Source organism: Arctopsyche grandis, chromosome 4 (genome assembly GCF_051622035.1).
Source record: "Arctopsyche grandis isolate Sample6627 chromosome 4, ASM5162203v2, whole genome shotgun sequence".
Lineage (NCBI taxonomy): Eukaryota > Metazoa > Arthropoda > Insecta > Trichoptera > Hydropsychidae > Arctopsyche > Arctopsyche grandis.
Genome location: NC_135358.1, coordinates 19,594,167 through 19,620,401, shown reverse-complemented (window position 1 = coordinate 19,620,401; position 26,235 = coordinate 19,594,167). Strand labels below are relative to the sequence as shown.

The following is a 26,235-nucleotide window of genomic DNA, read 5'->3' as shown; positions in this document are numbered from 1 at the left end:
TCGACTCTGGCTGCCGAAATTGGCTGCTCAATATTTTGGCTGCGGCAGCCAGGCTGCAGCAGTCTGGCTGCCTAGTGCGCGGCCGCCTAACGGTCGATTTAAAAAAAAAACGCACATAGTTGCACAGAAAATATCTTTCTCATAACGATGATGATTTTTTTTTTTTTAAATTGGTCCAGTTTCGGAGGAGAAAATATGAGAATACCAAACCTCGATTTTGTCGATTTAAAATACGTTTTATCTGGTCAAAGCGCAACTCAATATATATATTGATATATTGATATATATATATATATATATATATATATATATATATATATATATATATATATATATATATATATATATATATATATTGTCGCATTCACTCAATATATATATCGAAGAAAGGAACGGCAACAAAATTAAGGTTTAGGGTGTACAGCCCTCTTAATGTATGTGTACATAATGTGAATGAACGATTAACAACCGTGTAACGGCCAATGAATGAATGAGTGTCCTTCTCATTGTTATATAAACATTGAAGTATAATGTATAGAATAGTCATTCCTAACAATCTCTCTCTTCGATGGTATCGCTTAAAAGCGAGCCATCGAAGAGAGAGACGGAAAGTCAGAAGAGAGACAAAAGAGTGAGGAAAAAAAATTCGTGGAAGTGATCGTCCCTTACAACAACTGGACAAAACAGCTGACATCTCCTGGCTGAGAGCAATTCTATGCATACTACTTCAATGTAGATAAAGTAATAATAACTTTTTTTCAATGAGTGAGGCTGGTCCGAATTAGCACGTGCACATACAGATGTTCGGACTTTGTCGAACTAATACTACCACACAATTTCACTAGTAGAGCCTATTTCAAAGAGATCCTACTGCTACAGAGATCCTACTGCAACTGAGAAAAACAGCCGAAATCTCCGTCTGCACGGAGTTTTAGTAGCAACATTTTTGGAAGCTGAGAGCGCTTCTACCCATTCTACTTCAATGTATATAAACTATAAAAAATCAATGCACCATACAATATTGTAAATATTATATTAGAACGTTGCGCAAAATAAAATAAAAACATGTTTAGAAATAGAAGGAAGAGGTTATGTGTCAAGTCAGCTGTTTTGCGTCAGAACGAGTCGAAGAGCGAAGCAGAGCGGTCTCGTGCGCGAGCGAAGCCTCCACTCCACAAGCGACCAAATAAACGAGCTGTTCCATCCATCACGTCCAGGATCCGGAAGTAAGAAGGAATCATCATCATGTCCATCGAGGATGTCCCACCAGAGCTGCTGGACACGGAGTTCTGCACTTACCGGTCTCCGCTCAGCACCAGGTATGCCACCAAGGAGATGCAGTACAACTTCAGCGACCAGAAGAAGTTCTCCACGTGGCGGAAACTGTGGCTCTACCTGGCCAAAGCCCAACAGGTAACCGAATCATCACATTTCGACTTGGTCACGTCTCTTTTCAAAATTGGAGCCGTTTGGATTTTAGGTTATGTCGGCGCCTTTTTCAATTTTTTTATTCCATTATGTTTTTAATGTATGTCGCCCTTTTTCAAAGGTTGCTGTTTATCGATCCGGTATAACGTTGCGATAAAATAACTTGCAGACCCTTTTAATGTTACATATATTGCGCTCTACATATATCCCAGACCACCTTTTTTTTGCACTTACATACACATTTGAACTTCAATTTTGTATTTTAGCGTATTTCATAATGTCTGTATGGAATTTGAATGTTACAACTATTCCAAATTGGATTATAAAAAGTGTATTGTAATGTTGACAAATTCGGAGATAAAAAAATACTGATATTCAAAATGGCGTTAATAATGATATTCAAAATGGCGTTATCGTACATTTTCGTTCCTGCTTCCTATTTTAATTAAAGACTTATTTACATATGTGTATTTTATGAAATTTTAATTTAACGAGTATATCAATATTTTGCCATTTAAAATGTATTTGGAAAAACCTAAAACCTCTTTTCAGTAAATTTAGCAGTAAATAGAAAAATAGGCAATTCCTACTTGTCATGTATGAATTCTGACGTATACGAATAACGTATTTTTAATGGTCCTTAAGAAATCTCTAAATCAAACTGTAGTGTTCCTGATTCCACATTAATAATAGTTATAGTTATAGTTATAATAATTAAGTTATAGAATTACCTATTAAATTGATTTCAAAGTTCATAAACTTATGTTGAGTTATTTATAACGGACAATCATTATAAGTTATAATGAGATAATTAATAACGTTTGCCCGTTGATGTTCATCATTTATATTTTTAATGTTTTCAGACACCTACTTTTTAATTGTTTTTTTCTGAAACTTTCCGGATTGACGGAAAAAAATCTAGACTTTTACGTACATATTTATATGAGCCACCATATTTGAAAGTGGCATAAGTCCACCTTTCTTCACTGCGAGAAATATTTCACAAAACATTTAATATAATGTTTTGCGTTTAACAAAATTTAAAAATACTGCTGGCCTGTAATACGTTTATTCTGCTTTTCCGAGATTCTGGACATATCGCATTAAAATAAGTTATGACAATTTATTTATTAAGAAACACCGAAATATTGTTTTTGGAACTAAAAATTGGACTTTCAAATATAACGGCTCATATGTATGTATGTATAATAATAATTATAATTATATTGCAATAAGCTATCTGGATTTTTCCATCGAGTAATAGTAAACAAAAGCACTATTGTGGGCACACAAAGCTCCCTATGTACAATGCTATTTGTTAAACCATATAAACAACTGCTATAGACCAATCAATCATTGAGGTTCATAATAATGCACAAACATTCGAATATAGTCCAACGTTCAGAACTATTAGAACTATATCTATGTTCTACGTACGTATTTATGTATGTATGTATGTATGTACATACACATACTTATACACATAACCTAACCTATGTACCAGTATATGTTTGTCTCAAACAAAAAATACAAAAAAAATTCAGCTGCCGTTATTCCAGAGATAAGCAAAATACAATCTACATCCATACATATGTACTCCTTGCCTAAACTACTGCAATCGAAGAATTTGTGATGTAATGCTATTAAATTTTTTTTATTTTTAAATACTAAATAGATGCACATATATATTATATTTATTTCACGTTTTAATACAAAATTTAAATGCCTGTGCTATTTTTTATCTGCAATTAAAAATGGGACTTGAAAAGTGTTCTTTCTTGTTATTGATAAGAAATACTAGCAGAGAGTATGAAAAGTCATAGTTTGAACAAGTGTGACCTAGATAGTAATAAAATATTCACCGCATAAACAAGATTAGGAACAGGCTGACCGATTTGAACTATTGTTGTATGTACGTATGTTCGTGCGTTTAACCTTCGCGTGACCACTCGGGTTAAATTATGACGCATCGATTTTGTTGAAAATAGACTGGGCTTTTGTTTTCAAAAAAAAAGGTGTTACAAAAACGCACGCAATGTATAAATAATTTTTATTAATAAATAAATATCACCGATACAAAACATTGTTACAAATATGACGAGATCAAAATTATTAACATTTCGTATTGATAACGATAAATCAGTCGTTCGCAACGTAAATTACCTAAAACTAAAGTCACAATTCGGAATTTCTCTGAAAAGGGCTACCCTGCAATATAAATTTGGCACATGCTCCTTGAAACCTCAAACGCTCCTCTCTTTCCATTTTTCAACGTGAGGCGTCTTGTCGGTCTACTTTTTCATTCAGCGATTTGAGTCCGCCTTCTTCAGTCACTATTCGTCAGAAAGACAAGGATTCCAGCGAGTTTATATTATTCGAAATATCTGCTAAATAGACAAAGGGTGTCAACAGACTGAGCATAGTTTCACTCAATAATACATATGACGATTGGACGTCAACTGACATCCTTCCTACGTATGGATCGTAATACCAGACATGAAGTGTCACACCTCCTGAACCTCCTATCATCACGGCTGCTATGCAATTCAAGACTATGACCTGAAAAAAAAAATCAATATTTTAATTGGATTCAATTGAATATTAGCTTTCAAACCCAGAAGAGTTCATGAATAAATGATAAAGTTGTCATGCTTGCGTCGGGTAGGTTTGCCAAATGTCATGGATAAAAAAAAAGAGAACATTTAACAAAAAAATGTTTGTTTTATGCGGGCTTTTATAAATTATAAAAAGAGACATGTTGGCAACCCTAGGTCGGGTGTATGTTTAAGTTGGTATGCTGCGAAACGCCGCGACCAAACGTGCGTCAAGTGAATCACGTTGGCCACCCACTGCGTATCATACATATATACATATATCCAGTGGTGTAGTCGAGCCAGGTCGCCGCCCTGGTACTATGTTTTGAGCCAGGTCGCCGCCCTGGTACTTTGATATAAAAATTGTTTTTCGAGTACAATTAAAAAATATTTTTTATGATATCCTAATAAAATTTTGAATACCAAATATTAAATTTTTTTATATCAAACAAAAAAAAATGTATAAAAAAGGTATGCAAATAACCCGGGCCCGGCTTTCGAAGGGGGCCCGGGGCCCCCATAAATAATATGTACATTTTTAGCAAAAGTATAAAAGCATTATTTGGCCTTTATACTCTTAGAGTTTTTTGGACACTAAGCAAAATTGTATAACTGTTTTTGAGTAACCTACTTATTCAACTATTTTCTATGTTGATTATTTTAACCCATAATGAATCAATCTGAAGTATGTACATACATATATGTATGTACATATATAGAGACATATTAAAAAACTCTCACAGAAAAAGTCATCCCAAATTCAATACATTATTACCTACTTTTCCATAAATAATATAAGTTGATATTTTACGGTTTTTTTACATTATGTTATATGTTTAATTTTAATTTCATGTATGACAGCATTATTTTTTAAAATTAAACTATTATTTATCGTGTGTATACATGTTTTAATAATTTCATTTTTCATTTTCTGTGTTGTTACAGTTTATTGTTGTATTTAATTAATTTCATTTGTTTCACTATATTGTATTTATGTATATAAATTAATATAAAATATATTTTTATTAATTAGCAACTTTTTTTTTTTACATACATACTATATTGAAATTTTTTTTTACTAAAATGGGTCAAGGGAGGGGGAGCACGGATTTTCAAATTTGCACCGGGGCCCGGATTTTATCTCTACGGCCCTGACTACAACTGTATCCTCACTCAAATGGGCATTTGAATGCAGAAAAAAATTTAAAAACAGTTCAACAACAACCCATTGAAAAAAAAGTAATTATATACACTTTAAATGATGCCGAAATCGAATCATATATCAAAATTTTCAGAACTATATTATATTGCAAAAAATAATAAACCTTACTCAGACCATTTTGATTGACTTTTCAAATTAATTAGCATCAGTAAAAATAATGCTATAATCGTTTTTTACCATGCTTTTCAGTACATGTTTTTTCATTCGGATTGTACAAAACCATATTTTTTATTTAATCACTATACTTGAAACACTAAGAGTGTTTGGAATAAAATATACACTATTTTAAAATAGGCATTAATTTAATTTATTCTTGGCTTACAAACGTATTGTGGACAGTAATAATAATTTGTTAATTATAAATTAAGGTAGAAAAGGCCCATTTCGGGGAACCCGAGTGCGCGCTTATATTCAATGTATATATGATAAACCGCCGCTGCATATATCTACTAAAAAAATCACATTTTAATGGAATTCATCGTGAAAAATTGAGGTGGTTAACTAATTTTAACCTATTCCCTCCTATTACGTGCTTGATCGAGTTTTACGCTATATTGAGCATTTACTTATATCCCTGTTCAAATTATAGTGGGTTTGTAAAGCCCGTAGTATACAGAGACAATGTCAAAAGACCCTTCGAAATGTGTATAAATCTGCCATTACACTACATATGTAGTCAACCCTGCACGCTAAAAGTAAATACATATTTTCAACTAATTACACTGAGCAACAGCAAAAAAAAATTACGAAAAATCAATTCAAATGAGACAATGATTTTTGTTGGTTGGCTTTCGTTAGATAACACTGTTCGACAAATGACGACTTTTTTTTGGTTTAGAGACGAAATATGACTTTTCTTATAGATCTTTACCCAGTAAACACGAATCTGGTAATAAAAATGTTGATTGGCTCGAGATTCGGAGACATATGTACATATGTGTTTTTTAAATCGCGCGATTTTTCTATATCTTGGTGTTGTTCGGTCGATGTCTCAAAACCTGTCAATTTCCTGTTCAAAATGAATATTGGAATCTATAGTCGGGTATTTTATCTTTCATTTGTAGTACTTTTCAGCTTTCAAATCTCTCTAAGTAGACGTCCAGTTCAAATCAAAAGTCAAAAGTACGTATTTTCACTTGGGATTTTTTCCCACTGTTAATAAAATTTTATTGAGTTTTTTCTATTGAAACATGTTTATTGGAATAATGTTCTGGCCACACTATTTTTTGTTTTCGTTTAAAAGGGTTAATTGGAAGTGTGCTGAATTTTAAATCGGTAAAATTGCGAGCTGAAAGCTCGTACTAGTATTTACTCGTATTTACACGAATCTGAATTGAATTAATAGGGATAATATATTAAATTGTCTTTATATGAGAATGAAATATAATTCCACTTAGAAAAATCATATTTCGACTATTCTTGTGGATTCGTTTATTTTATCGATGTAAGCCAGTTATCAATAGAATTTTTGTTATTAATCCACAAGAATAGTCGAATTTTCTTATAGATCTACTGGACATAGATCTATAAGAAAAGTCATATCTCGTCTCTGAACCATTTTTCGTGTCGAACGTTAGTAATTAGATAATTAATTATTTTAAATCAATAAAAAATCACAATCAATAGAAAAAACATAGAAGAGGCTTGTAAAAACAATATTGCTTCCAATACTCACTTTTAGCAGTAGCAGAGTTAAAGACTGCAAAAGCCAAAAAAATAAAAATTACGCATTTTTTAATCGCTCATATCTTATTAACGAGAGCAAATCGACAAAAATCGTTGTCATATTCGAATACAGTGGGCCAAACTGAGTAATGATTGATTAGCCTCCGCTCCAGTAACTTAAAGAAATGTAATTTTTTTGTTGCTCTCAAATGTAACTAATCTTTATTTTGCATGCGTCTTAGTAACAAAAATATTGATGTTTAATTCGCTGCAATAACAAATATGTTTGTGCTCTACAAAATTTCACAATATTTATGTTGACACTATCAGATGTGCATCGATTGCATCGCGATGCATCCTAATAATTGCCATTATATGAGGTGCACAGCAGCCATGAAAAATTTATATATTTTTCGTAATTTTCATTCTTCATTTTTCATTTTTATTTCTATTGTAGCGGTAGGGTTACATTAATTATTTCGCTGTGTTATTGTTACATCAAAGAAATCAAATTATATACATATGTACATACATACATACAACAAAATAGATAATGAACTCATGAAATTCAGTGTACTTCTCAAATCAAAAGCTTTATCAAGTTTAATATACATATGTACATATGTATGTACTCATATTCGGCGGAAATGTGCATAATATACATACATACATATTTAAGTATATATTCAGCGGGAATATGCGTAATTAATACATACATATGTATGTATGTAGTATTGAATTTAATAGTTGGAAATGCTTTCAATCGTTCGGCACAATTCATTTTAATTACCCTTTATCATAAAAATAATACTCAAGGGGTGGTATTTTTTTTTTATTATATTATAATACATTTTCTTGCACGCATTTGCATAATGTTCCATTCAATTTAACCTATGATCATTGATTATTATAATAAACATAAGTGTTAATAAACTGCACGCAATCAAAATAACATAATAATATTATACATAACTCGCACAAGGCGCTTTAGTGTCGTAACAAAATTTATGTATAAAATTTTATATGGGTTCGCTTATTAGATTATATAGAAATTCCTATTTGATTTTTTTTTTTATATTATACTAACCGCTCATTCTTGAGTGACCTAGGCAATTTTATAATTATTTTTTATGGTAAAACCTCATGTAATGTGTTTAAAAAACGGTTATTTAATTTGAGCAAGTCGAGAATAGTCTGAATTGACCTTAAACATTTATCGGCAAATGAGTAACGATACAGTTGGTTGAATAAATATTTCAAATTTTGGGAGCTGATTAAAATATATTATACATACTTTAGTCATGTATGTATGTATGTCAAAGTGAAATTATAACAGCAGTGAAATCATAATTTCACTGGCGTTTCAGTGAACTCATAACCAGTTACATTTTCACTGGGTTACAGTTACAGTTACATTTTTACATACCTCCTTTACGTTTCACATGGCTTTTGTGTCAGTGGTCATTTTTATCTCTTATCCGATCGTTTTCATACTTTGCCATATTGCTCATTTTGGTCATCAATATACGTAAATGTATCGTCTGCCATTATTACAGTTACATTTTCACAGTTCAGTGAAATCAAACCTTTATTTTAATTTACTTTTTATTGGCCCCTATTGGTGAAATTATAATTTTTGACAGTTGAATGATAGTGCGTCGCCGACACGAATCGCGCCACCACGTCACGACCCCGCTCCTTTCCATCCCCACTTCGATGCCGAACTCGCCCTCCTCGCAACCCCGCTCCTGTCCATTCCCACTCTCCTCTTGGTCCACTATCTGTTTCGATTTGACTTTTTTTGATGCCCACATCATAATATCTTAGCAACCAACACTTATATATTTAAAGTTAGGTTAATTATAGTTGTTGGTTTTATTAATTTAAGATTAGGTTGTTAGGGTTGGTAGAATATTGTAATTCGAATTCGTACGTTGTAATTCCAATTACAAATTCACTGACATTCAGAAATTAATTTGTAATTCTATAGCTATATCCGTGCTCACTGCTTGAGTCAGTGAAATTATATTCTCACTAGTGAAATTATAATTTCACTGACGATAACAGTTTCACTGTAACATATACATACATACATTCATACATTTGTTCGTCAAACTTTCATTTTGAACTCAAACATTTTGCATAGAAGAAGTGGTATTTTTTAAATATTATTTTTTATGCGTCAACAATCATTTACTTGATGGAATAACTCTTAAATGAAGTGAATTTATCATTATATATTTTTGTAAATAAAACTTGCAAATACCCACATATACTTTTTTATAAAACTTGGATTGCTCTGCACATGATCAAAACAATTCAAATCGCATAATCAAATCAAACAACGTAGAGACGAATTAAAACAACGTAAGACAGAAAAATCGAAGTTTTCCATGAATTTTTCTTGTCCGATAATCGAGGACTGAATTCATGACACCATCTCTCAATTTTCATCTAAAATTATCCTTGTAATTATACATATTGTATATCACGTCATTTCTCGTTTGTGCATAATTCTCGAGCATTTTTCCATCACACCGCACTTCAATAACATTGACTTGAGTTATTTAACTTGTGAAACCACTTTTTAATGGAAAATTTATGCAAGTCTCTTTTATGAATATTTTAATTTGATTATAAATTATAACAATATATGTGATCAACTCACCAATATCGGAGATATTTGCCATCTGAACGTTATGCTGGACAACCTGACGAACGTTATGATGATGAAAGTCATAAACACCACGTTCGGATACACTTTCACGAATTCGAAATGAACGGGAAGGTACTTCACTTGAGAGTACAAGATTGCACACACTATCAACAAGACCTAAAACGAATTTTCATCGTATTGAAATATAACCAATTGAAATCGAAACAATTAAAATCATCAAAAACGCTTGATAGGTAACCATTTCTATAATCTTGAGGGTGAATTCCTTTTTCAATACGTGACTCCACCAAGTTTTCAATCTTGAGGGTATCGCCTTCGCCGCTATCTCATTTTCCTCGTTGTCGAACTTCTCCCGAAATGTATCCTCGTGGAAGTCCATGCACAGCTTCTCGTAAGAATCTGTGTAATACTTGTCCGTGTCCGTGACGATCCTGTCAGTGTTTTCGCCGACGTCGTTTGCGACGCGCTCGCACCCGTCGAACATTGCCGTGAACTGAAGTGTTACTAATGTTATTATGTATATATAGAAAAAAAAACTTGTCAACCGTTGACTCATTTATCGGTTGGCGCTACACAATATTATCGCTCAATTATTAACCTTTTTCCCGGCAGGAAAATTTCGCGCAAACTACGGCTTGTATGTACATATGTACATTTGTATGAGAGACATTTATGTATTTGTACATATTTGGTTTTGATAAAACTTCTTGATATTCATGTAAAGTTTGAACTTTTTTCCAAGAATCCTGTTATGCATACACAACATATTCTCATACTGTTCGATGGAAATAAAAGTTTGTCGAGTTATGGTATGAACTTTTTTTATTATGTACTAGCTGAACCCGACATGCGATGCAATCCCAGAATAAGGCAAGCAATTCCCGTTCCTGTTTCAAGTGATGGTTGGAGCTAGGGGTTCCAAAAAACCGCCCGAAATAAAAAGCCGGTTTTCGTTTTTTTTACAAATAAAAAGCCGGTTTTAGAAAAATACGATTTTTTTAAGTTTAAAATTTTTATATCGGAAAAAAAATGTAAATATGTATATATTTGCATAATATATATCTATATTATGCAAAAAAAAAAATAGTCTTTTATAAATTAAATTAAGTTATAAACATTATGAACTTTCATAAGATCATTACTTTATATTATTATTACAAATATTACAAATAATAAAATTTGTATTATATGTACATATATCACAGTCGTAAAATGGCAGATCCTAAATACGCACATATAATTAAATGATTTAAATAAGCTAGATATATTATAGATAAAGAGATTTCAAAGTGGTTTTTAGGCATCTGTTTTAGCTTAAAAAATCCAAAAGCAACCGTTGCAAATTTCGGAAACAAATTCATTTGATCACGAACATTTTAAATCCATAATAAAAGTAGGTATGTGGCCTCAATATTTAAAGGGCAATTCCTTCGAAGAAAAATCAATTATATTTCGGAAATTCCTATGCATTTTGCCATAAATCATTTGACTACTTTTTTGATGTTTTCAAGTACAAGGATTTGCGATAGATAATGATGCTTTCTATACCTGAAGTTGGGTAGGCCATTGAAACTATATACTTTCAATAATATTTTATTGGTTTATGACCTGGTCCATTACTAAATCTCAAAGAAACCGCTCAAGAAAGAAAGTAGTGTAGCTTTTTTTTTGTTCAAAGAAATATACGCCTATTACCTAAGATCGTTTATACACATTTATTTTGATCTTTCATAGAAATTTAAAATTCATAATTGTTAATTTTGAGGAAAAAAACATTAATTAAAGAAAACCTTAAAAAGCCGGTTGATCGAGCCAAAAAGCCGGTTTTCGGTTTTTTGAAAAATGGTCAAAAAGCCGGCGTTTCGGTTTAAACCGGTTTGGAAGCTCTAGGTTGGAGCTCTAGTAACGTCTCTTCAACGCCGTGTCGTCATAAACTAACTGGTAGCGTGGTTACCAACGAACACATTTCCTTGACTACACAATGAGAATTTTTTTTCACAGTAAGCTTCCCGGACATGCATACAACAAATCCTAAAATTTCCATCGTAATCGGTTTAGTGGTTTAGGAGCCTATACGAGACAGACAGACAAACAGACATTCAATTTTGATTATGAGCCGTTATATTTATTTATTTTATTTTTTATTTAATTATTATTTGAAAGTGAAGATGGTTTATTGCGATCTCTTTCTTTAAATATAATTATTATTATACATACATATGATCCGTTATATTAGAAAGTCCAATGTTCAGTTTCAAAAACACTATTTCTGTTTGACTTAATTCACAAATTGCTATTACTTATTTTAATTCGATATGCCCAGAATCTCGGAAAAGCGGAATAAACGTATTACAGGCCACCAGTATTAAAAGGATAATAGTTTTGGCACGGCTGTAAAATAAATTACACGAAATATGTCAAAACGACATTTACTGTCAAATTAACATCTCCTAAAATAGATCGCACGACAGATTCGGCGTTGGCCCGGCAAATAAAAGGTCAAATGGGTTGCCAGTAACAAAATTAAAATTTGACATTTCAGTGAAATCATAACCAGTTACATTTTCACTGGGTATAGTTCAGTGAAATCATATCCAATTTCATTTTCGTTGACCCCTATCAGTGAAATTATAATTTTTGACAGCGCGTCGCCCCGCTCCTGCCATAATATCTTAGCAGCCAACACTCATTTATTTAAGGTTTAAGTTAGGTTTGTTTTTATTCATTTAAGATTAGGTTGTTAGGGTCAGTATTTATTTTTGTCAAATTTTATTTTTGATACTGGCAACCCATTTGACGTTTGATTTGCCGAGCGGACACCGAATCTGTCGTGCGAGCTATTTTACGGAAGGACACTTTTTTTTATTTGCAGGGCGAAATGTTTTAGAGATGGTATATAGATCGCAAATAATCTCGTGATAAATATCTTATTTGTCTGGAAATAGGGCTATTTTGCCGGGCCGATAAATGGTACCATTTTTAATAAAATATTGTTAAACGCAAAACATTATATTTAATGCTATGCGAAATATTTCTTGAAATTTAAAAAAATGGACTTATGCCGCTTTCAAATTTAACGGCTCATATCTTTTTGAATTGGTGAGGGATTTTTATTTATGACTTCATACACCTTTTTTTACTTTATCAATATTTTTTCAGGTAATTTTCATAACCCATTTCAAGCCGTTTTGCTGGTCTGTGCTGTGCTAGTATAAATGAACTTTAATGCGTAATATTTATTTATTTACATAACTATGTATGTAGGTCAAATGTTGTTGATCGTTGAACTTCTTATTCAATTCTTGACAACGTTTCAATACTCTCCGGTTATCAAATATCGATATTTTCGGATGAATGCTAACGAAATTTCCATTTGTACAACATATTTCTTATTATTTTTTCTTTTGAAACCACTGGATAACATTTCAAACTAGTATACCTACGTAAATTTTATATCTGATATGTAAACAAATATTTCCTCTGATAATAAAAATAAAATGAAAGAAATACGTAATATATAGGTATATCAAACTAAATAATGTATACATAATATAAATATCAGATATTTCGATATATTAACCGCAAATTTCCTATTTTAACTGTATATAGATTAAATTTTGACTGCAATATTACTACATAAATAGATTACATTATCAAGTCAAACAATTATTTTCATGTATTTTGGTATGATTTAATACAAGAAATTGGTACATTTTATACTTAATACTATACAAATTAATGTAGTTTTTGGACATTTAAAAATTATATCATTATAAAAACTTACAACTAAAGATTATACATAGATCTACTAAATAGCAATTTTACTGCACGTATTTCTATTGCCATATTGATTTCACTTAACTTTGGTATATCTATATGTAGTGCATATAAAAATAGGTACTATTTATCCTTATATTTACTTATTTATTCAATGGATTCATACACACTGGTTCGTCTATATATTATTATTAGATATAAAATGTAAAATTATAATTTAATTTCGTTCGGCTTATATTTCAATTCGACACAATTGTAACCCTTACAAAATATTAATATTTTTTATTAACTCCAAAAAAATATTGAATTTGTCTCTTATTCAATAAAGCACTATACAAGTAAACGTTTCAAAAGACAGGTTTTATGTATTTCATTTTAAATGTAAATAGCCGTGTTTTTTGATGGTGAATAATGATCGAATGCTTTTGTACTGTTGTATGATTAAAGCTGCGATGACAAATCTGAGCGTGCTCGGATGAAAGAGTGGTAGTTTTGATCAGTCATAACCTAAGGTTCTTCTCTGTACGTCAATATGGCGTCTACGACGTATATAGCCGCTGAGAAAATGGCGAAAACGCCCGAAGAAATCATCATGTCCATGTAGTGTTTGCTCGGATGATAGACGTGATTGTACATATACTTGGTCCAATCTGAAATATAATTTTAATATAAAATTTTTGCTATTAGATTCGGCACTTACTACATACATGTAATACTATTTATTTCCTAATCAAATTCTCGTGTGTTCAAGTTGTATTATATTATAGTTTATCCAAACCGTTAATTGGATATTAGAGCAATAGTGTTTATAAACATTTTCATCTTTATAGATGTACATATGTATACGTAACATACATATGTATATTTTAACCTTTAAAAGCAATTCAAGTTCTTCGAAATCGTCCCTATTATTATTATCATTCTCAATTGAAAAATCATTTTGATTTGCTTATGATATAAATGAAAGATTAGCATCGTTGAAATTGTGGTATTTTTAGCAGTGGCTCTCAAGTGCAGCCATCATGATGATTTTGCTGCGGCCACTAACAGCTTTGTAGTAATATTTTTCAAAAATTTGATCGGAATTATCATACATACATGCACAATAAAGTCTACTAAAGAACAAAAAACTAGCCGATACAACAGTTTCTTCTTAATTCAAAACAATTCGACGAACATAAAATTGAAATCATTATATTTCGATACTACCAGTAGTAACGAAGGTCGAATTTTGACCAAAAACGGGTGTAACCGGTTTAAAATCAGATAAATTGGCAAACTCTGATAGGAAACGATCGACCTGGAGTCACAAACCAAGGTCTGGCCAGCAGCAACCAGTGAGACTCGAACCCGTGACCACTATGTTTGAAAGCATGTATGCTAACCAATAGTCCACGCTGCTGGTTAAATTGAAGTTTGCATTTCATTACTTAAGTTGGCATTTATTTATCAAAATGGATGGTTAAGATTTACATGACATTTTTGGCTCTAAAAACAAATTTTTAAAGTAGGGGAAACACTCCAGCCATCGACCATTTGTATGTATATTCAATGTATTTCATTTGTATATATGTATATGTACATAATTTTTCTATACTTGCTCATGCAAATATATTTATTATGAAACCTTATATTTTTTTTAAATAATTAAGAAAAAAATTCAAGTTCCCGCGAATGATGTCTACGTTAAACTACATTGATTAAAACAAGTATTATTATTAGATTTTTATGATATCTTACCAGAAATGATAACCCCACCAGCTGCTGTGAAAACTACAGCTCCTACGAGCGAAAAAGTGACCGATGTCTTCCATCCTATTCTCTCTCCGCTAAGTCTTCCCAAGATCAAAACAGAATTCACTATCATGTATCCTGCAAACAAAGCACTCATTTGTTATTGTTTTTAACAGCTTACAATAAACACAGTTATGCCTTTTTATTGATTTTTGAAATGCATTGCGTAGTCAGTAGTGCATAATAACAATTGTAATTTTCTACAATTGAAATGTGTATATGGCGAAACACGTAGAATAAGCAAGGTCGCTAGACATCGATTGACGACACCTGTTTTGGTCCACCATCCCATTATTCACAATAACGACTCTCATAAGTATGGTTAATTGCTTCAATAATACGTGATTCATGGTACATATTGTATTTTGTCCAATGGCACACCTGTGTACCACGATTGTGCAAAAGCTTCCTCAGTTACGACTTGGACCAAAATATCCATATCCATAAATACAAATAGATACTATTGTATAATGACTTAATTACATCGAATTGTACTTTTAATGTTGTACATAAAAAAAATCCGGAGCTCGAATTAAATTACATGCGACATTTTAGAATGAAACGTCGCTGTAAATCACATATGTAATTACCATAATTTTCTTTTTAGTCATGACGAATAAAACACTACCTAGTGAGAATGTCGTAAATAAATTTGCACTTAACGCATATTTATGGGCCAATTTAAATCGCATTAGATTCTTGTCGCTTTTTTCATACGGCAGCTTTATTCGTTACTATTTCATGTAATCGTTATAAATGTGTTAGTACCTCCAAATGCTGTGAAAATCATGGCGATATGATGGAGGTTGTTCTGAAGTCTTCCATAGTTGACCGGGTCTACGATCAAGCCGATGCAGAATATGGCGAATAGCTAAAATCAATCATAATTTAAGTTAAAATTTAGTACCATCTCGAACAATGGTTTTAGTTTTTTTTTCTGTAAACAATGACACAATTTATTATTACAATTTATATTAGTTGATGATTTAATTCCGCTTGGTTTGTGACATTGAAATATTAAAGATTTTTTTTTATGATTTAAATTAAGGTCATTCATAGGTATTTTTCATGATAATTACTAGTCACCGGAGCCTGAGGGTGCCGTGTATTGTTCAAAGGTTGTAAATGCATTGTTAAAGGTTTGCCGAACAATGGATAGCACTGTGACTATCCTACCTCTAACAATTACTATCCATTTTCTTTAAAAGTTTTTCCAATTATTTAAATATTTATCAATTATTTAAATATTTAGTTATATATATATATATATATATATATATATATATATATATATATATATATATATATATATATATATATATACATACATATACATATACATACATACAAAAATACATATATACATATACATATATACATAGGTACATATGTACAATATTTGTATCTAATGAAGGTGTATTTTATATCACTATTTACACTACATATATATGTAAAAAATAGTTTCTGATTGGCTGTCGTTAAATATTCAAATAAATAAAAAAAAAATAAACAAATGAATGTTATGAATACCGAGCCGGGGTGGAACTAATAGTAATAAATAAAATATTTATAATCATTGTATACTAATCAGTTCCAATTTACACGTATTTGTTTCTGATGCATTTAAAACCTACTCTATATACATACATATATGTACATTATGTACATGCAGTAGAAATTTATATTTTCTTTAAAAAAAGTAGTGACATCTATGATTCAACTATATAATTAAAAGTTATTAGCAAAGTAACAAACCAAACAACAAAATATAATATCTGGCGGTAAAATTTGAATCAAAATATAGTATACTATAAAAAATAATTTACAATTCAAGTTACGAACAATTTAATTCATGTAACATGTAGATACTAATATTATAGGTAGAATGACTAGAAATCTACATTTTTCTCAATGTGAATCTGCTTTCATACAATCCTTCATACCAGTTCTATTATCTTGAGAGCTGTCGACCAATGTTCCTTCACGTAACTAGTGGGTGACTGCCTTTGATGACCTCCATTCTCTGCCTTCTTCACTTGTGGGTCACCTCCTCGTTCAGCTTCCGAGGACATGTTCCAATGGATCTGCTTAGTCGACTTTGGTGATTCCGCCACCTGAGACAAAATGAAAAATTCCAATAGGTTCATATATATTTACAACACAATACAATTTTACTTTCTTCCTTTTCTTAACATATAACTTTTACGACTCGCATTGCGAGCGTGAGTTGCACTGCTGATATTTTATTACCCTCGCTTACATGGAATGAAAATTACTTGGGAGTGCGTATGGGTATGACTAAGTGAAATCTCGAAAAAAAGTTGATGTGAAAAGTCGTTTCCCAGCCATTGTTCTGGCAGCTGTGTATTTCCTCGTCGATTCGCCAGTGGCCCTCAAAGTGTTACGCATACTACCCTTTTATTCGCCGAATGGTCCAGTGACTACAATAAGTTCTTAAACTAATCCGATGAGTAATCCGATCGTTACTCATCGTGGACTAGATGATTAACGTCAAAACTATGCAAACGATATAACTAACGTCATTGTTACGATCAGTATTGTTTAGGACTCGGTCCAAAATCGGAAAATGATCGTGATGGATCGCCGCAACTGTAGAATTGTAATTGATTAGCATTATATGTATTAGGTATAATAATATTTTCAATTTTGATCTACTCGGTCTTGTAACTTGATCTACATACTTGGTAGTATAATCCATTTTATCACTCTGTTCCTACTTCGAGGTGGTCTCTCCAGGATACGTTCGAACTTTTTCTTATTGTTAATTCCAAGTAGAACCAGTTTTTTATCGTCGTCTAGGAGCAACAGGATATCCTTTGAAAATATACACCCCTTTCGACACATTAGTAACATAGCTCGTTTATCAATTTCCATGTAAATTTTTAAGTTAAATTGAAATCGTTTCTATTTTTTCCACGGTAAAAATTGAACTCAAGGTATTTATTTAGCCTACTTATATAAATGTATGTGTATTTTTATAACAAAAAATACAGTAGCATTTTATTTTGAGCTCTGCACGTTTACTCGTACGTGACCCACGCATTTTACTATGCCCTCTTATGAACTGCACACGTTACAATAAATAAAGTACCTTATGTACATATGTACACGATTATGTTGTTTTCGTAAGGTACAATACTTTATGACTCCTTTTGAACAAGAAGTATGTATATATGTACGTACTTAAGGTCGAGAACACACTGAGAGGCAGGCGGTACGTGTTTTTTTTTTAGATTCTTTTGAACATGCAAACAAACTGCAAGCACGCCTAGCTATAACCGAGGCACGCAGTCCCAAAAATCTCCCCTTAAAGTGTTTTCGGTGGTATTTTATCCTTGTATTGACAATGATCGATAACGGTGAATCCCATATTTGAAAAAATGCAGAAGAAACTGGACGAAATAGTAAGATCGTACGAATTAACAATGAACTGTGAACGCCCTTCATTGACAAAGCCACGAAGACGTGCCGTGCCGTTCCTTTAAGTGTGTTTTTGTCTTAAAATCCTTCAGTAACAAATTTATCATTGGGAATAAAAGTTCTGATACATTATTTTCCCAGTTTCGTTATATTTCTACACTATTGCACTTTCAAATCTTATCAGTAGAACTCTCTCCACAGTTTTTATAGCCATTGATTGCAAACATTTTCTGATGTAGAGCGTATACTGGGTTCATTTCCGTTCCCTAATGACTTGCACTGTGACAAGCAATACGGTTGAGCGACTTTGACCAGATAGTTCCATGACAGCTAGAGCTGCGTCTCGCAGCAGCAAAACCAGTCCAGTCTAATCTACTACGCATACATCCATCAAAGTATCGTATGGGTCACACACAATACCTTACCGTCTTCCGTGACCTTATTTTCAACGGCATTTGACTTTGAACTCGGAACCACCGATGTTCTGTTGCATTTTGATGCACTTCTGATCACACAGAGTAGAAGTAGATGAGAATCGCTATTGTACATTTGTTAATGGTGCACAATTAGTATGCATATCGTTCTCAATGATTGCTCAAGTCTACTATGCTTTATTAGCATTTGTTGACAGTCGACTCGGTGCTAAACAAAAGACTCTTCAAGAAGCATTTAGCAAGCAGATGTGTAGCTATTTGGCTGGTATTCATTCATGCTTTCTAAATCTATCCCTCATATTGCACAATTTGTATCCATTCCGTTTTTGGATAATACTTTGACACTATTCGTATTTTTGTGACTGTATTTTGTTTGTATGCCGATCAATATGCACCTATTGACAGGTAATGTCGATACGTCAAACAAGATGCGAGATGTTTTGAGCAGATTGAACCTTCATATAAAGAACCTTCATCTGAGATAAACTTAAAAATTCTTAACAGGTCGTATATCACAAATTCACACGTTTCCCTGACAAATTGAAACCAAAATAACACCAAATAGATCTCGTTAGTAGATTGAGATCTTGTTTAGTTCCGTAACGTTATAGGTACGTGTGCTATTGTAATTTTCACCATGGCCAGGTATAGTGCGTGGCCGGCACCTGTGCAAACGAGACCAATTTGTAAGGCAGCCCCGCGTTCGAAAGTGGGTTCTAAGTTCGATTTTGTCGGTCACATTTTAACCAATATATACAGTCAGCACAAAAGTTAAGTCGTCATGGTTCAACTCTTCCTCGCAAACCGTTTAACTCTCACGTTATCCACCAAAAATGAAAATACGCAACGCACAGGTAGCATCTCTAAAGTTCTGGGTCACAAACAATACCCAAACTGGAGCAGCGTCGCCCACGGTCTATACTTAATTCGATCGGACACTATATTTACGATTTAGATTAAACACCTGTCATCGATGTGCGTTCACAAGTTTGACGACATTCTGTCGTTTAACCGCAGAATTTCTCTGATTTCTCTGTCCAGAAGTTTCTCTGTGAGCGCCATTTTTTTTCTTCACTCCTGCCTGCGCGTGCTTTGTCTATTTTTACTAACCTCTTCTTAGTTCTTTCATTTGCGATTCTCAAATTTTGATTGGACCGGTATTTTTGTACGAGCGACACATTTAATTCATATAAGGCACAAGTGACCGTTTGAATATGCAATACCTCTATTTGAATTTTTAATGCAATCTTATAACGGAATTTTGAAAGTATGTATCTTATTTAAGTCAATTTTCTTTTATTTTTGCAACATATTATATTAATTCAATTTTAGCGTATAAGTAACAGTCCAAGTTCATGAACATACTAGTTTGTTCATACACGAATCAATCTGGCCAGTTATTTTTATTTTTACATACATATATACAAATATACCAGGAAGGCTTAACAGGTAAACCCCAAATGCGCCTTCCTGGTCCACATAATTATTACATAGATACATGTAAATCTAAACAATATCTGACATCTATGGTCAGATATTACAAACATCGTATTAATACGATAAATAACGATGAATAACTTTCATGTAACAATACGATTTTTTTTATATTCGATAAACAACCACAGAGACATCTATGGTGAGCAATATGGCGAAACTTAAGATATAACAATAGCCAATTTTACAGGAATCGTTTCAATGAAAATCATAAAAATTGGCAAATTCTGATAAGAAACGATCGACCTCGACAAACCAACGTCTGGCCAACAGCGAGACTTAGCGGGAATCGAACTCGTAACATCAAGTACGAAATAATTCAACATTCACCACTAGACCACGCTGCTGGTTAAGTTATATTGTACATAAGCCAGCACTATGGCTTGGTGGTTGCGTTTATGTTAAGCACCGAGAGGTCGCCGGGTTAAATCCCGTGAGCTGGCCTCGATTGAAAATAATTTATTCTGAGTATAATCTTTAATGCTGCTGGTCAGATTTGGATATTTGTGACTTCAAGTCGATCGTTTCCTATCAGAGTATGCCAATTTATCTGATTTCATTGTTGAAACTGTTCCTCCATCAAATTGGCAAAAACCATCTTACCCACTACATATGTCACCACTATTTGAATATGACTTATGTACAATAAAATTTATAAACCAGTTTAAATATATTTTCAGCATTTCGAAATTCGGCGATTTATGTAATAAAAAAAAAAAACTGCAATGTTTGTAATTGGCCAGGAAGGCGCATTGGAGTTTACCTGTTAGGCATTCCTGGTATATTACTTTATTAAATCATATTTTAACGAAAATTGTCAATAGTAAATATTGATTACAGCTATTTAAAATTTTAATCTTAATTTGTGCATTAAATTTGATCTCATTATTTTTCGATTATCAAAAATTGCCTCTATTTGCAATTGACTAACGGTTTCGAAATTTTCATTCAAAATGTATCATAATGCGCATTCGTGACTGATCATTACGAAAAGTTAAATTTTGTCACACTGTATGATTTTTTTCTAAATATTATACGAAATGCACATTTTTTCCACACAAAATCAAATATATTTAAAAACAAAAGAATTAATAGTTTAAAATATTTTCATGTCGTATTTTTTGTATGACAACGTGTGTTTGTAGGCTTTTTATGCAATCTCATCCCTAATCTTGTTTTTACCTGAACCCCAAGAAGACCTTCAGAGCTACGTTTATAAAGGTTTTAATTTTTTATTAACCCTTTCGCCTCACACATCAACACTTTTCTATCACTCTAGTTTTATTGAAACGTCAATATTTATTAATCAATATACTAAAAGATTTATAGCATTCGTAACATATTGTATTATACTTATTTCAAATACGGTATATTAACTCGACGCCAAAATTTCGCGCCAAATTTCTCCCACCAACGACCACTATTACCCATCAAATAAACTCTTACAACACTTTTTATTTCGTTGACACAATTTTTTGCATAGATTTTATCATTAAACTCGTTTCGTATAAATTGCGACTTAGAAGACGTACGTACATTCTCTCGATACTTTCTCGTGCGTATAATTTCATAAACAAAAAATCGATTTGACAATTAACCTATCGTTTCATTTTTAAGCTATCTGCTTCGCACACACATTTGAAGATCAATTCTAACAATAATATAATAAACTAGTGTTGTGCCCGATGAAATATCATCGCAAAAAAAAATTTAAAATAAATGTGTCGGTCCTGTGTTCGATCAGCACGTGGTCGTATTTTTTTCAAATACCTTTTAAATATATTTATATTTAATTGGTTATTATGAAAAAATGGTAAAAACTACCTACCTACCTACATATAAACAATATAAAACACCGAAAGAAAATAATTAATTAAATAAATATTCAATAGATGCTCAGAGACTTACTTCCCTAGTGGAAAAATTGGTAGCAAATAGTATATATAGAAGTTTTTTTGATCTGTTATGTTCGTAAGTTTTGTTGGCAGTGTTTTAACTGTGACGTACATATTTCGAATCGAAACGACTATTATAGTACGGCGAGCGTTATCTCACACAAACATTTTATATACATATATATGATAAATCATTCGTTTTTATTTATTCAGGTGATCGTTCATGCAAATTTTCGGCAACGTAAACTTCGCTTTTAAACCGTAAACGCACAAATGCGAATACAGTCTGCCTTTAATTAATGAATATAGTCATTCAAGTTTTCTACATAGATTTTTTAATTCACTTAGCTACTACAATGGAATTGCGCGCGAAACCATTAGTGCGTATTAAAAGTCTCGTGTTCGAATTTTGATGCGATCTAGATTTCTTTCCATGATTTATAACATTTAACATTCTGTAACTTGTTACAATGCCTTGTAACAAGTTACAGAAAGTGAACCCTTCCTCTTTGTTGGAAATTGATTATCTAATCGACGAGTTGTTTTTATCAGAACACAATAATATCACAAGTCATACTCTATTTACTGTTGCGCTTTTGTACAGATGTATGAAAATAAATTTACTTTGTATAACAAGGACGAGTATTATAAGTATTCGCAACAGTATTTATTATACATATAACGATCTATATCGTAAACGCCGATCAATTACAACATACTAATTGCTCAACTCTGTATGTAAATTGCTTCAAGACCGTAATGCATTTTCCCTTGATGCAAAATTAACACGCACATGTGTTGTCTGATTAGATATATTATTTTTCGCGTCGTTTATTCTTATATTAAACAAATTGATTAATGATTGTAATCCGTAAGGCGATTACCACCGTCTGAAAAAGTGTGCCAAATTTTCGTAGCGAACAATCGATGCGAACCGTTCAATTGCGACGAGTGGCGAAGGTTAACTTTGTGACACAAACAAAACGCGCGTAACTATCAAATGAAGCGAATAACTGAACGTGCGAAGTAATAGACCGTTAACTTTTGCATACATATGTTTAGGAACAATTGTACACGATGACTAGTAAATATTATGATAGTGCAGTTTGTTCCCATCTATGAACATCATCCTTTCGCATAATTAGAATTTAAAAGTTGATGTATTGGTGAGGTTTTCCACGGTAGTAAGTTGAAATTAATAATGTGTGTAAATAAATGTACCTTGATTTTTCAAACGTTTGTTAGCCTGTTTGTCCTTGGAAAAGCGAGGATTTTCCGTAGTCGGAAAATGTTGTGGAAAATTTGTTCGATCTGTGTGAAAAACAAACGATCGTCTGTCAAGAGCACGTGCCACAACACTGACGATGTGCAAACACCACTGTTGCCGAAGAACGACTGAACAAGAATTGTTTGTCAACGCAGTACTGGGCGTGCCTGAGGATGCCATTGCCGACGCACTAATCATCCATGGCTTCTAAAATGTACTGTTTTTTCCCCAACAACTAGAATTTTCCAACCAAGATTAAGTGCATGTATTCATTAGGATTAACTAATTGTTCGGATGAAACGTTGGGTGTATTATTTTTAAATGTACATATGTTTTCATATCGCACAAAAATGAAAACCAATAAAAATGTCATTCTCCCATCGTTGTTTCTTCTTAAAATGTCTCATTAATTGTATATATACATATGTGTATGCAGTGGCGGACTGGCCATACAAGCGAACATGCCCGATGGCATGTGGGCCCCACTATCTGTTGGAAAATATGGGCCCTCAGTAAAATTAAATAACTTTTTAACTATTTCACGTGTGTAAAAATTTATAGGATATTGCACTTTGGGACCTAAAGTTTGGGTATTTCAACAAAACAAATTTCTTACGATATACACAAACAACTAATACATGCTTTAACAGACCAAGGATCGGTTAACTTTTTTTATTAGGCTGGAAATGTAAGTTTCAATATTTGCGTGGGCCCTTTTGCTGGGCCCATTTCCAACCTCAAGATTATGTATATATGTACCTATGTAACAACTACCTACTGAAATAAAAATGGGAATAAACAAATTTCCGTGAATAATATAAACTGAATTGCTTAAAACAATTTTGATAGGACGATTCATCATCAACCTTCGATTTAAATTTACTTCATACTTTCAAAATAACATTTGATTATACTTCGACGATATAGTAAGATTTAAATACACAATTTTAAACAGTTTCCGAATATAAAATCTATTCTTAATCTATGTAGACACGTCCATGTATAAAGAAATATACGATAGGGGCCCCCTCCCCAAAATCCAGATTTTCGATTAACATTAATTGAAAATATAATGCATTGTTTTCAGGGACGTGATTTGGGGGGGGGGCATAGGGAGGCACTCGCCCCCCTAAATTAAGGAATAGTGTGAATTTAGAAAATATTATGAATTTAATGATTAATGATATACTACGAATCTATGAATGATACGTTTATTTCTTATGTATGTTACTTTTGGGTAAACTAATAAAATAATCGCTGCTATATGCTTTGAAAAAAAAAAGATTTTATTATTTTGAAGCAAGTATATTTTGGTTTTTAAATGGTATGCCTCGGGTAAAATTCTTAGAAATTGTTCATCCTATGGAGCAAATCGTTAGAAAGGTCCCCTTTACTTTATTTTGTCTCAAAAACAGATGTATCACGTTTATTTTTCCGAAAGTTCGTATATTTTTTGTTTTCAGGAAAGGTTTTAAATTAATATTTTACTGAATCGGTTCAATAACAAATGATTTTATTTCTCGTATTTTTATTTCATTTGCAGACGTCCATTCTCTCCCTAAACAACGAATGAGATGGATTTAAACTTCATGTGTAACGAATTCGGTCCAAAAAAGTTTTAGTTATTTAATAAAATTGCTTTCCGACCAAAACCTTATCAAATTTAGTACATAAAGAATACAAATATAAATTTTCAGCTTGATACGTTCAGGGGTGTGGATGGGTGTGGATGCGAACCGAAAATTTAATGTAGCCAAACCCCCAAAATTAGTACGCCAATATGGGAGTATTTTTTGCGTGAAACATCGGGAGAGTTTGCAAAATGCAATTGAACGTTTTTGAAATATGAAAACATGCAATTGAACTTTTTTTTCTTATACATTTGAAATCCCGGCGATAGCACCGGGATCCCGGGATCGGAAATTCCCAGCACCGCAATCCCGGTGCTGAAGAAACCTTCCGGGATTGGAAGCACTAATATACATATATAAAATAATAAAAAGACACACAGAAACATACACTTAGGCACACAAAGCCACACACATTTTTCTATATTATGTAAATGTGATCAGTGGTCGATTCTGAGTTCGAATTATCGCATAATCCCAAAACTTTATTTATTGTTATAATATAACGTACATTATGTACATAGTTAATGTATGTACATAGATAGTCGGTAGAAATTAAGTTTATTGATAGTTTTTTAGTGACACAGTTTGATGGTCGATTTTTGTTGACCATGTGAAGATTTTTGGAAAAAGATTTTCGCCTGCGGCGCTTTTTTGGCTTTTTACATAATATTTTTTTAAAAATAAGCTTATTTTTTTCATATTTTATAACTCAATAAGGTGTACAAAAAAATTCAATTTGACCAATCTTTGTCTGCCCCCCCAAGAAAAAGCTGAAATGACGTCTCTGATTGTTTTCTACCAAAAGTAAAAGCTGCTTTTATGCCGCATTCTTTTTACCTAGGACAAGGGTTAAAACGAAATATACAATGTAATTTATGGATCTATTTTGCTTTTGCCATTTTTCTTGTACCTAAAT

General features: G+C 32.3%; 3 protein-coding genes across 3 annotated transcripts in view; 1 reads left to right on the top strand and 2 right to left on the bottom strand.

Moving 5' to 3' along the window:
• Window positions 1-719: 719 nt before the first annotated feature.
• The window catches only part of Adsl (adenylosuccinate lyase), a 38,007-nt gene continuing 12,491 nt past the window's right edge, over window positions 720-26,235 (top strand). Inside the window, exons 1-2 of the mRNA XM_077430115.1 lie at window positions 720-984; window positions 1,074-1,413. Of these exons, the coding sequence (XP_077286241.1) occupies window positions 1,246-1,413 (168 nt within the window). The 5' untranslated portion in view covers window positions 720-984; window positions 1,074-1,245. The remainder of the gene's footprint in view (window positions 985-1,073; window positions 1,414-26,235) is intronic.
• Window positions 3,465-10,075, bottom strand: LOC143911281 (uncharacterized). The gene is made up of 3 exons (XM_077430118.1): window positions 9,825-10,075; window positions 9,578-9,742; window positions 3,465-3,987 (listed from the first exon to the last, which is right to left on the bottom strand). Exons 1-3 carry the CDS (start codon window positions 10,068-10,070, stop codon window positions 3,769-3,771), a joined length of 630 nt encoding a protein of 209 aa, XP_077286244.1. The 5' UTR covers window positions 10,071-10,075; the 3' UTR covers window positions 3,465-3,768.
• On the bottom strand, window positions 13,260-23,819 carry LOC143911282 (uncharacterized). The gene is made up of 5 exons (XM_077430119.1): window positions 23,643-23,819; window positions 17,101-17,271; window positions 15,926-16,028; window positions 15,104-15,235; window positions 13,260-14,013 (listed from the first exon to the last, which is right to left on the bottom strand). Exons 2-5 carry the CDS (start codon window positions 17,227-17,229, stop codon window positions 13,871-13,873), a joined length of 507 nt encoding a protein of 168 aa, XP_077286245.1. The 5' UTR covers window positions 17,230-17,271; window positions 23,643-23,819; the 3' UTR covers window positions 13,260-13,870.